General features: G+C 34.3%; 1 protein-coding gene across 6 annotated transcripts in view; it reads left to right on the top strand.

Annotated features, from left to right (window-relative positions):
- The window catches only part of PAM (peptidylglycine alpha-amidating monooxygenase), a 154,239-nt gene that overhangs the window by 87,320 nt on the left and 54,449 nt on the right, over positions 1-12,470 (top strand). For all 6 annotated transcript variants that reach the window (XM_007449913.1, XM_007449910.1, XM_007449908.1 and 3 more), the window contains exons 7-13: positions 1,354-1,402; positions 2,751-2,818; positions 3,901-3,981; positions 4,256-4,332; positions 4,659-4,762; positions 10,748-10,932; positions 12,009-12,074. In XM_007449913.1, coding sequence (XP_007449975.1) covers positions 1,354-1,402; positions 2,751-2,818; positions 3,901-3,981; positions 4,256-4,332; positions 4,659-4,762; positions 10,748-10,932; positions 12,009-12,074 — 630 coding nt within the window. The remainder of the gene's footprint in view (positions 1-1,353; positions 1,403-2,750; positions 2,819-3,900; positions 3,982-4,255; positions 4,333-4,658; positions 4,763-10,747; positions 10,933-12,008; positions 12,075-12,470) is intronic.

The following is a 12,470-nucleotide window of genomic DNA, read 5'->3' as shown; positions in this document are numbered from 1 at the left end:
TTTCTCATGAGAATTACAGATGAAAGGAAAAAATTTTCTTGAAAGAATTATTGCATGTGCTGTTATTTATTAGTATACTTCACTTTTTAAATTATTTATTTATTTATTTTTGGCTGTGTTGGGTCTTCGTTGCTGCACGCAGGCTTTCTCTAGTTGTGGCGAGTGGGGCTACTCTTCGTTGCGGTGCGTGGGCTTCTCATTGCGGTGGCTTCTCTTGTTGCGGAGCACGGGCTCTAGGCAAGCAGGCTTCAGTAGTCGTGGCTCGTGGGCTCTAGAGCGCAGGCTCAGTAATTGTGGCGCACCGGCTTAGTTGCTCCATGGCATGTGGGATCTTCCTGGACCAGGGCTCGAACCCGTGTCCTCTGCATTGGCAGGCAGATTCTTAACCACTGTGCCACCAAGGAAGTCCAGTATACTTCACTTCTTAATTTCTCATATAAATCTATCAATCTTGCACACACATACACAATAGTTACATTAAAATCAACTCTTAAAGTTGAGATATAGAGTTTTATAATTACTAGAATAAAATGTGAAATAGAAAGGATTTAACATATACAGAAATGGAAGGAATGAGTAAGTCTGAATTACTATTCATGGTCTCTGTGGTTAGAGATCAGCAACTTCAAAAGAGATCAGAATTTGGATGAGTAATTTAAAATTTTACCTTCTTTCCATTTGGGGAAGACGAAGAAAGAAGAGAGAAGATTTGTAAGAGGTCTCTGAAGTGTCCTTGGCAAAGATGCAGATACTTAGCAGCTCTCAACTGAAGTTAGGGTGTAAAAAGAATGAACATCAGGTTCCTGTTTAGAAGGTGGGGATGAACGAGGCTTAGAAACCAAATAAGGTTATCCCTATACATAAATTTGAGACATTACAGACTCTAAAAAATGGTTATATCTTGAAAGCCCAAATTATGGACTACTTCAGTTTTTGAAAAGTAGAAAACCTAGTTGTTTGGAGCCCCATGGAACAAACCATTCAGTTCACAAACTTTTCTGGATGTTTCAACAATACAGATAATGCATAGAGAGAAGCCACAGCTTTCTTCTGTGAGCTTATGACTAGTATTTAGTGTATCTGCAGGAAAGCAGATAAGTAGTCAGTTTGATGAGTCAAGAAAAAACACTACAGACTGCTTGAAATGATGGTTTTGTTGTTGTTCTGGGATACATTGGAAATAAATGGATTTCATGAATATGAAAGTACTCTGTAAACTATAAAACACCATACAAATGAAGTATGTAGGGTTTTTTATGTAGAATTGGGTTGTGATTAGTTAACATTTTTAGTTTGAAATCCATTTTTCACATTTTTATATTTAAGATGTGTATTTTGTGTGTGTGTTTTCAGATAATCACAAGGACTGCTCTGGTGTTTCCTTACACCTTACACGCCTGCCGTAAGTACTGCCGTTATCCTAGCTGAGTGACAACTTTAAGATCTTCAAGAGCTTAAAAGTGGGAAATCCACTGTGCTAGTTACCTATTGCTGTATAACAAATTATTCTAAACGTAGTGGCTTAAAACAGCGAATATTTATTGTCTCATTTTCCTGTGGCTCAGGAATTTGGGCACAGCTTAGCTAGGTGCTAGGGCTGGCAGTCTCGCACAAAGGCTGCAGTCAGTCTCAGCCAGGGTTTCAGCCATCTGGAGACTTGACCGAGGAGGATTCGCTTCCAAGATCACTCATGTGGCTATTGATGGGATTCAGTTCCTTGCTGGCTGTGGGCTGGAGGACTCCCTCCTGTCCTCCCCGTGTGGGCTCTAAACAGGGCAGCTCACAGCATGGCAGCTGGTGTCCATCACAGCTAGCAAGGGAGAAAGCAAGAGGGTGAGCAGGATGGAAGCCAGAGAGTCATTTTGTATCCTCATTTCAGAAGTTACTGAATATAATACATAAGCCTGATAGGTCAAGAAAATAGTTAACAAATCTTCACACTCTGAATCCAACGGAGAAAAAAAAAGAAGTCATTTTTGCTATATTCTGTTTGATAGAAATAACAAAGTACTGGGTCTGGTTACTAGGTCCAGCCCACATCAAGGGAAGATTGGACAAGGGCACGAATGTCAGAGCTGTGGGTCTTTGGGAGCTGTATAGGTCAGGGTTCTCCAGAGAAACTGAACTAACAATGTATGAGAGAGAGAGAATGAAAGAGAAAGAGAAATTGAGATTTACTTTAAGGAATAGACCCACACAATTGTCGGATCTGACAAGTCTGAAATATTCAAGGCACGCTGGCAGGTGGAGGGAAATCCTGGCAGGAATCAATATTGCAATCTTGGGTCCAAAGACAGTCTGGAGGCAGAATTCCTTCCTCTTCCCGGGACCTCAGTCTTTTCCCTTAAGAGACCCACCCACGTTGTGGACCGTAATCTGCTTTACCCAAAGTCAGTGTTTTAAATATTAACTACTTCTTAAAAAATACCTTCACAGCAACATCTGAATTAGTGCTTGACCAAACAGCTGGGCACTGCAGCCTAGCCAACTTGACATATACAATTAACCATCACAGGAGCCACTTAGAGACTGCCTTCCACATTTACCGTGCCACAAAAATGTGTATTATTTGCCCAAGAAAGTTAAGTTTTCTCTAGAAAAAAATATATATTCTACCTCTTTAACCATATTATTTTAATTTTCACATGAATCATATTTTACAGACCAATGTATTGAAGTATACCTTATTTTTCCAAGGCAATGGTTTTGACTTTGCAAATAGTTGAGATAAATATTACTGTTTTCTGCAGACAGCCTTTAATTGCTGGCATGTACCTTATGATGTCTGTTGACACTGTTATACCAGCAGGAGAGAAGGGTGAGTAATGATCTTTCAGAATTACAGTTACCTCATTACCTAATCTTTAAGAATGGATTTACAGTATATTTTTTAAAACACTTGAAATGACCAATATTTTTGAGTCCCTGAAAAATACACCAGTTCTTTATTATCCTTGGAGTTAAAATAGGTTTTTATATTATTCCAAGCCAGTAGTTTATTATTTTCCAGTTTTTATGCTAAGAATTGAGGCCCATGAGTAAGTAGAGGGTTATACAAATTAAAGAATAATTCTTGAGTATTTTACAAATCAATCATCCATTCTTCTGATGCCAGAAACAAATTTCATATCATACTGTGGCATAAACTACTGCAGAGAATATCAGATTCAGAATCAAAAGCCAGCAAATCCAGGTGCAACTCAAGTCTTTGAACACAGATTTACTGGGCTTATTTCTCCATTTGTAAAATGGGGATAATAATAGCTGATTTCTCCTAAACTTACAAAAAGCTATTGGAATAAATATAATATTATTCATCAGTGTATCTTATCCTTTGGTGAAAGTGTCATATTAAATATTACTTGTTTGTTTTTACTGGGAATCTTTTAAAGTTAATGACAAGTATGATCTCATTACTTTTCATTGGCTTATTTTAAAAGACGTTTATTGAATAGCTACTATGTGTTAGTCTGCAAGGAAGGAAAAGTATATGAAATGTTTCCTTCTCAACAGGAACTGTCAGTCTTGTTATCTTAGGTATCTGTAATCAATTTTTCAAAAATCCTTCTGTTCTAAAAATAAAAACCAATGTTTAAGCTTTTTCAACTGTGTAAATTTCATGATAAAGATATCAAATTAAGCCTGTGTTTTCACTGTTGATTTGGCCTAGTCATTTTGTTTATGAGTGAAATAAAATATAAGGGTAAGGGGTTCTTAACTCATCTTAGTAAAGTAGCTGGCACATAATAAGTGCTTAATATCTGCTGAGTACATGAGTATGTGTTTACTCAAAACCCCCATGCTTAGCTACTTGTGAATACTCTATACATACTTTTAGTCAAGAATAATGTTATTTTCCAGTTGAACAGTGACTTTTTTCTGTGTTTTCATTTCTAACAGTGGTGAATTCTGATATTTCATGCCATTATAAAAAGTATCCAATGCATGTCTTTGCCTACAGAGTTCACACTCACCATTTAGGTAAGAACTTTAAACTACATATTAGATGATATACCACTGTCCTTGCTAATGCTATAAATGTAAAATGTAAATTATATTTGACCTTAAATCTGTTTCAGTGAAAGAGGTTTTGTGCAATACCTTGAAATCCTGCATGTTTTTTGATCATATTGTTTTCATGAAAGTGCCTAGCATTTGGAGTTCTGAAAATATTCATATTTTATTTTGAAATAAGAAAAATAATGCCTTTTATTTTTCTAAAACCTTATATAATTATAATTTGTGTTCATTACAGGTAAGGTAGTAAGTGGATACAGAGTAAGAAATGGACAGTGGACACTGATTGGACACCAAAGCCCCCAGCTGCCACAGGTGTGTAGAATCTAGTACAATTTTGAGAGAAAAAAATACTAATCAGATAGTAATTTAAAAAACCCTCATAGAACCCTTGTGAATTTCTCTAGGATCTAAACATTTCTAAATCTACCTTTACTGTATATCTAAGTTGTGTATAACCTCTTTTCCAACTTGATGGTTTCCTTATCATTTCTCTTAATATTTCTAAGCAGGGTGGTGAAGTGTGTGTGTGTGTGTTCATCCTCTCTACCCAGGGTGCCCCAAGCCTCACGTTATTAAGGCATGTGGTTCTGGGTTTTATTGAGAATTTTAATGAATCATTGTATTTGTTTTCTTTGCAGGCTTTTTACCCTGTAGAACACCCAGTAGATGTTAGTTTCGGTGACATACTGGCCGCAAGATGTGTATTCACTGGTGAAGGAAGGACAGAAGCCACACACATTGGGTATGATTTCACAAATTCCACTATTTAAAATGATTTTCATTAGGACAAGGCATGAGTATAGGTGACAGTTATCTTTGTGAATGAATGGCAGGCACATTTTTCTCTATTATGAACAATTACCACAAACTATAGCATTTTATGATTTTAGAACTGATTGATTTGGATAAACTCCAGAACTTGTGCTTACTTTTTCATGCTTCCTTTCTTCCTGCCTATTCAAGACCTTCAGGATCACACCTCTACATATTATAGTTGCCACAAGAGTGTGTATTACTTCCTGTACATCTTAGTAAAGAAAAATGTAATGATTATAATTTTTTTTTCTCAAGTGTCCTTTTGCCCTGTGTTCAACTTTAGGTGATTATATAGGTTTTGCATGTGGTGGTGGCCCTTAATTACTCAGAACCATTGATTTTTTTCTACCTGTTAAAACTTTTATGTATTCATTGTTTTCCAGATAAGAAACCAAATGAGAATAATACTGTGCAATACCTTTTCCATAAAAGAATGTTGAATTTTTAAATAATTTTCAAAATCCTGAGCTACTTTGAAATAAGTATACTTTATAACACCAAGTAAATTTTTCAAAACACTATGAATTGTTTCAAAAAAGTTTTGCCTAAATTAAAAATGAAAGATAAAGTCTCTTATCATTTCTTTCTGTTAGAAAAGAACCAAGGAGCCTCCTTTCCATATTAAACTAGGTTATAAAATATTTACTGATGCCACCTAGAAGATGGAGCTTAAAACCATTTATCTTTTGATCAAAGAGAAGTTACAGAGAGTAGGCGTCTGAAAATATGCATTAGATGCACAGAAGATGATTCTTATGATGACAACACTAGCTGTTGGTTGTCAGGGGAAACAGAAAAGGTACTGATGCAGGTAAAAGAAAAAAAAAAGCATTCAAGATGGTGGAATAGGACTTTTTTATGTCAGTCTAAAAGGGTTTTGTATTAATAAGCATCAATTTTAAGGCTAAAGATAAAACAAATAGAAAAAAGTCATCAAGTTATATTAAATAAGAAGTTTTTAACAGCTTTGCTTTTGGATGACTCTGATAAATTTGGGAAGGAGACTTGAGTAAAGCAATAAAAGTATTGAGTTACATAAAATGGTAACAAAAGGACTGACAAAGTAGACATAATTAGATTTGAGAAGTCTAATAATTCACTTATTAACAATCTTTAAATACATGAAGTGTAGAGCCTCTGGAACTTTACTTAAACGCCATTGGTTATTTTATTAACCTTTGAAATAGACAAAGGAGTAAAAAAACCCCTTTCGACACATTCTTTGTACTAGTGTACAAGTTTAAGTGTGAAATAAGTAAAATATTTTTGCTTAGAGGTTCCTGTACAGTTTTGGAGGGCTTGTAACTTTGGCCAGAGTCTATCCTTTGAGTATCCTCTGTGAGGCAATATCAGCCATAGAAATTAATGACTTGTTATAGTACCAGGATGAGAGGCCAAAGTGATCTCTAGGGGTCTCTTTCAGTTTCATGAGTCCAGAATAATTCTAGTCTTTTTTAAAATGTGCATTTTGCTTTAAAATAATACCCTAAAATGACTATACCAATCTATCTTTTTGTAACTCTCATGTGGACTAAAGAAAATGCCACTTTGTAATTATAAATGAAATAGAAAGAAATTACAGGAAATTTACTTATTGGGTGAGTCCATATTCTGAATATTTAATTTATACAATGAAGCAGAAAATTTTGAATAAACTTAAATATGAATTAAATCCTCATAATAATGTAAAGCATTCTTATAGCACTTAATATGCTTTTTAGTAATAACAATAATGCATCTGTTTTGTAAAGTAAAAGATACCACCTCCATAGGGTGCTATAGAATCACAATTGAGAATGTAACCAGTATAAAGAGAAAACTAGTATTTTTATGATGTCTTTTAAATTAAATGATACTCTGTAAATCTCCTCTCTCTCTTCTCTGTTCCCATCTAACCCCCCAACCCACATACACAAACATGTACTCCCACTGGCACAGGTTTGAGCCCTGAGCATGAAGCTGACTTAAATACAAGTCCCACTTACCCAAAGGTCATATGGGGCCAGCAGATGCCCCCTTCAAGCACTGGAAGAAAAATGGACTTCAAGTTTTTTACCTTCTTGTTCTGCAGCCACCTGGAAACTAGGTTTTACTGGAAAATTATACCATCAGTGGCCTACTAGGAAGATTTTCACTTGAGTGATTCTTCTACCCAATCCTAGCTTGACTCTGTATTAAGCTAGAAATTTTAGGACTGGAGAAAACTTAGCTTAAGTAGAGCAATCATGGTTAACTAATAAAAAGCCCTTAAAAAACTAGGGACAGATTTTTCCATACCAGGGATTCATTTCAAAATATAACCATTAAAAAACAGGTGAATTTAAGACAAATTATGTTAATAAATTTACTTAATGGCAACATTTTAAATCCAGATATATTATGTTTCTTTTTAAATAGTAAATATGGTAATATATCTTAGGCAAAGTTGCGCTAATGTATATATTGACAATATAGTACTAATTAACCTACCAAGAAGCAATATTTTCTACCTGACTGCATTACATATTTTATATTAAACATGATGCTCCTCTAAATTCATTTCAGATGTTTAGTCAAGTTTAAACAACAAACAAAGAATTTCATTGAGTCAGCCAAATAAGCTAATTAAGTCAGCTAATTTGCCTAAAAGTGTATATGCTAAAATTTTTAATTAATTCTTGAGAATTGGCAGGTGATATTTACCAGTTTGGTCAGTTTGTTGGTGATATTTTTCATTTGGGACCAGTTATTTCATATACATATGAGCAGGTCTAATAAATATTTGTAGTTACCAAGCACAAGAGTTTAATCGGCATTTAAAGTGTATTATATGCAAATAAAGTTATATGATCAATAGCCTCTTAATGAACAAGTTTTAAAGCACCATGAAACCTCTTAAGAAACAATTCAAAGCTTTGTAAAATAACTTCTTTAAAGTTTTCATATTTCTTTCCAAAATTAGTCTTTCACTGTCATTGGTTATTTTCAAGTCTAGCATCTGTTCATATTTCTTTGCAAAATTAGTCTTTTACTGTCATTAGTTATTTTCAAGTTTAGCATCTATTGAGTGTAAGGGGCAGGGGCTAGGGATGAGGGAATCACCAGAGTGGAGAATCACTGTCTGAAACATAGGCATGGTGTTCCATAATATTTGGGTTTTTATAAATGATACATTTCACAATATTTGATACTTTCTTAAATGTCAATTACATATCTTTATAATATGAAATGATATATTTTTATAAAATCCTGATAGATAGATAGATAGATAAAAGAAAGATAGATAAACAGATAGACCTCAATATTTTTCAGAAATGCTGTAAATTGAGTTTGTAATATTGACCTGACTCAGCAGTATGATGTATTAGGGGTAACAGGTTATGCTGTAATACATTATAAACATCTGTTAAGATAGATTATTCCTTCTTCCTCATTCAACATATATTTATTGAGCATGTACTATTTTCAGGCTCACCAGACTTTGTCAGATTTAAAGCTAGCCTATATAAAAGAAGTAGTTCTCACTTAAGCACCTTTTTATGCATGAAGAGGAAAGAAATGCACCACTGTAATTTGGGGATATAGGTGATGCCAGCCGTCATCATTTAGGGAATCACATGGGCATTAGGGAGTGTTGAAAGGACCGTTCAGCAGAGCCAGCACAGAAGTCTGAACACAGTGTCCCTCCATACTTTCTCATGTTAACAAGCATTAGATTGACAGAGTTGAATTGCATATGTTGTTCTCTATGGAGAAGAAGGGTAGATGTATCACAGTTCTCCCTTAGGAACATAGAAAGCAGTTTGGTGTAAAGTCAGATATTTTTTGGGTGAAAGAAAGATGAATGTGGAATAAAACAGGCAAACCGTGTTGCTGATACTAGCAATGATCTGAATCCTACCATGTATAGGATATGATAGTTTCTGTGTCAGACAGGAGCTCAGAGTTACTTTGACTACAAGTTCAATTATAGATGGAAAGGAATAAAGTATGACTCTTTTCTTTTTCTTCAGCTGTTTAATGAAATTTTCTTTGTGATTGCGAAGATTCTTAAATTGTTTAATCAGCTCAGTATTGTATCATAGAGTCAATACCTTAAATGAGCTATATTAGTGAGCTGATTAGGCTGTTTCACAAAATCACATGTGTTTAGAGATGAACATGGGCATGACGTTCCCAAACAGAAAATATAGAAGGATCTATCCATTGGTTAATTGCAAGTTTCATTTATTACCATACAAATTTATTCAGTTTTTTTCCTTTCATTAATTTGGGAAGGTTTCATTTTGCTTTCCCTCTCTGCACAGTGATTCAAGGTTTTCTAAGCCAGGGCCACATCTTAAATTACTTTTCCCTCATTTCACTCTCTTGATCTATACCTTTTTCCTCATTTTGAATAAGGGGAGAGTGGATAATATGGTGGGAGCTCTGGCTTATTACTTTGGCACCAGCCATTCCTTTTATAGCACATAATTTTCTGACCAACTCCAAAGCTGCTAAAATGTAATTCTTAGCAATGGCATTTTGACACATGAAGATATGTGTAGTGAACAGGTGTTTGCTTGGGTTTGCACTTCACTCTTTGCTTTTATTTCATGGGAAAGGCAATTACACTGGCAGGTATTAGATTCAGAGAGTGAGAAGACAAATTATTTTCAAAAGCACAAACGGAGCTTCCCATAACGGGGGCTCATTCCTGTGGTCTCTCGGGCTCTACATTTTCAGAGCTTAGAGGAACCACATCCCTGTTTGGAAAAGATTTTTCTTTTTTTTCCTTCCCTTGCTGATGTCATTACTGTTGCTATGGAGAGGAAATAAGTGCCGCATGACATTGCTGGAAAAATCAACACTGATGTATTCTGTATGGCAAATAATCCATTTCAGAGCTTGTTTTTTTATTAGTAGAGGCTTGCTAAAAATTGTCAGAATTAACACCAAAAAGGAAATGTTCTTTTGCCCAAACCACGCTGGTATATAAAAGGTGGTTTATGTGAAGGTGTACCTAAATATTTCCTTCCTAATGATAGTGAAGAGAATGAAACACATAGTAACCCATGTGAATTGAGGAAGAAGAAAACATGTTCTATAAACTATTAGGCATGATTTATATTATTCGGAACTTTTTCTTGGAAATTACCACCCCACTGTTTTAAAATCTATCTTTAACGTTGAGTTATTCAGTTGTACAGCACTACCCCATTCAGGTCTGAGCCCTTAGAAGACATTAGGCCTGGTTTCATTTTGTATCATTCCTCAGGCATTCTTTTCTTCCCCGCTATAGAAGTCAAGGTGCCAAGTCAGATACCAGAGATAACGTTTATGATGTCTTAGTATCAACACATGATTCTTGATTCATCTCACCCTGAGGAACAGGCAGTTAGCAAAACCAAGATCCCTGACTCTAAGGGTTAAATGGAAAAAGCCACTTCTATATAAACTTGTAATTAATATATGGTGTTTCTGTTGAACTGTTCTGAAATTTATTGTTATTAAGTAAATAATTAAGATTTTCCATGAGAAAAATACTTTACTCAATCTATGAGTTTTAACAAATAGAAGGACTAAAGAATAAAAGGATTTAGAAGAGGAAAAAAAGCATCTCATTGCAGCTGAAAGACCATTACTTTACTGTCAGTAGTATTTGGTGATATCCATGGAGTGACTGACTGCAAAAGAATACTCCATTATTAAGTGGAAATATGCCTTTGACAGTGTGCTTTTGATGTTGAAAACTGTGATGGGTTTTAATGAAAGCTATAAAATAAATGTACAATATTTCCACCTTTGAATCCATTGTTGGAAGATTTACCGGTTGCATTTTTCTTGCATTAAGAATATGTTTTATGTGAATGACTGATTTGTCATGTCTATGGGTTTTTTTGTTTGTTTGTTTGGGGTTTTTTTTTGTTTTGTTTTTTTGTTTTGCCTGCAGTGGCACATCTAGTGATGAAATGTGCAACTTATACATTATGTATTACATGGAAGCCAAGCATGCAGTTTCTTTCATGACCTGTACACAGAATATCGCTCCGGATTTGTTCAGAACCATACCACCAGAGGCCAACATTCCAATTCCTGTGAAGTCTGATATGGTTATGATGCATGGACATCACAAAGGTAAAATTGGTGTTGAATTTAAATCAACGTATGATTTTGTATTTTATATTTTCTTATATGTCTCACTTGACTATACAATTAATGTTTAAAATCATCCTCCTTCTGTCAAACAATCGCATGTGTACACATAATCTGATTCCCTCTTTTCCCTCTTTATCCTCTATCTCCCCTCCTGACATTCCCCCATCAAAACAGTTAAAGTGAAAACTCTCAACTAGTGATGAAACAGATTCATTTGAGACCAATTCCATAAATGTAGATCTTTCTTCATTTAACTTGTGTTTCTAGTTTCCTCATTTCATTCTTCCCATAACCAGTAATGAATTATTCAGTTTATGAGTTTATACACCATGTTCTAAAGAGTGCTACAGTTTGCCAATGAAAATGGTTATCATCTCCGACCATCCCCTAAATTATCTGTTGAATGAGTCTTCAAGCAAAGAACAGTTCTTGATTTATGAGGCATTACTAGCCTTAGTCCTTTTGGTCTCATTCTCTAAATTGTTCTTTAATTTACTGTTCATCTGCAAAATGGTCATATTGATTGTCACTTCTTTAGTTTAAAATTGCAAAACCCACATACTTTTTTATTGGAGGAAGTATGCTGAGACTTAACTGAGTATTACAAGTTCAGTCTTAATGCCAGAACTTCTTATTTCTTTCTATAGGAAATTTTATAAAAGAAATTAACACAGCAATCAGGTCATTTATAAAAATTGTAATATATTTATAAAATGTACCTTAAAATGTTCTGAAAATATCCTAAAAATATTACTAGATTCAACTTTTAAAAAATACAAGCAGTTTTATTAATGCATCTTTAAAATTCTGCATCATTTATATATTACTGAAAGGGTAGTTGATACAGTTATTAAGTCAGAGTCTTGTACTTTGTAGTTACGCTAGAGTTTTTTGAGAATTAGAGCATTTCTACCATATCAATTCATAGTACTATTGTTTTTATGAAATACAATACCCTGAAAATATTTTTATGTTGATAGCATATTTCCAATAAACTACTTAAAGTATGTAATATATACTGCAAATTTATGCTCAGCTCTTTTGATCCTTTACAGAAACAGTGAATAAAGATAAGACTTCTTTACCACAGCAGCCAAAACGAGAAGAAGTATTAGAACAGGGTATGTATGCTTACTTCTGTAACTAGGCCTATAAAAGTATTCCTTATCCAAATAGGCAACAAATTTTAAAGTTATTGAGGTATTTTAGGTCTTTATCAGCCTAATACCCTACATATTGCTGATTTTATATAATACATAATTCATGAGAAAATGGTCAAATGTTGCACTTTGGCTTTGAAAATAAAATGTATTAATGTAATTTAGTCCCACTAGATTTTTCTGTCTTTGTTTTACCTTATTTAATGTTGTAACTTTTATATATATAGTGCAAGTAAGTGCAGATATAATCATTAGAAACAATCAGTGGGCTGCTTTTGAAACCTTATGACCTTTAACACTTAAATTCTTGTATGTTTTGTATGGTGTGTTCATAACTATATTTGAGGTTCAAGAAAA

Source organism: Lipotes vexillifer, unplaced genomic scaffold (genome assembly GCF_000442215.2).
Source record: "Lipotes vexillifer unplaced genomic scaffold, Lipotes_vexillifer_v1.1 scaffold742, whole genome shotgun sequence".
Taxonomy (NCBI): Eukaryota; Metazoa; Chordata; class Mammalia; order Artiodactyla; family Lipotidae; genus Lipotes; species Lipotes vexillifer.
This window is presented reverse-complemented; position numbering and strand designations above follow the sequence as displayed.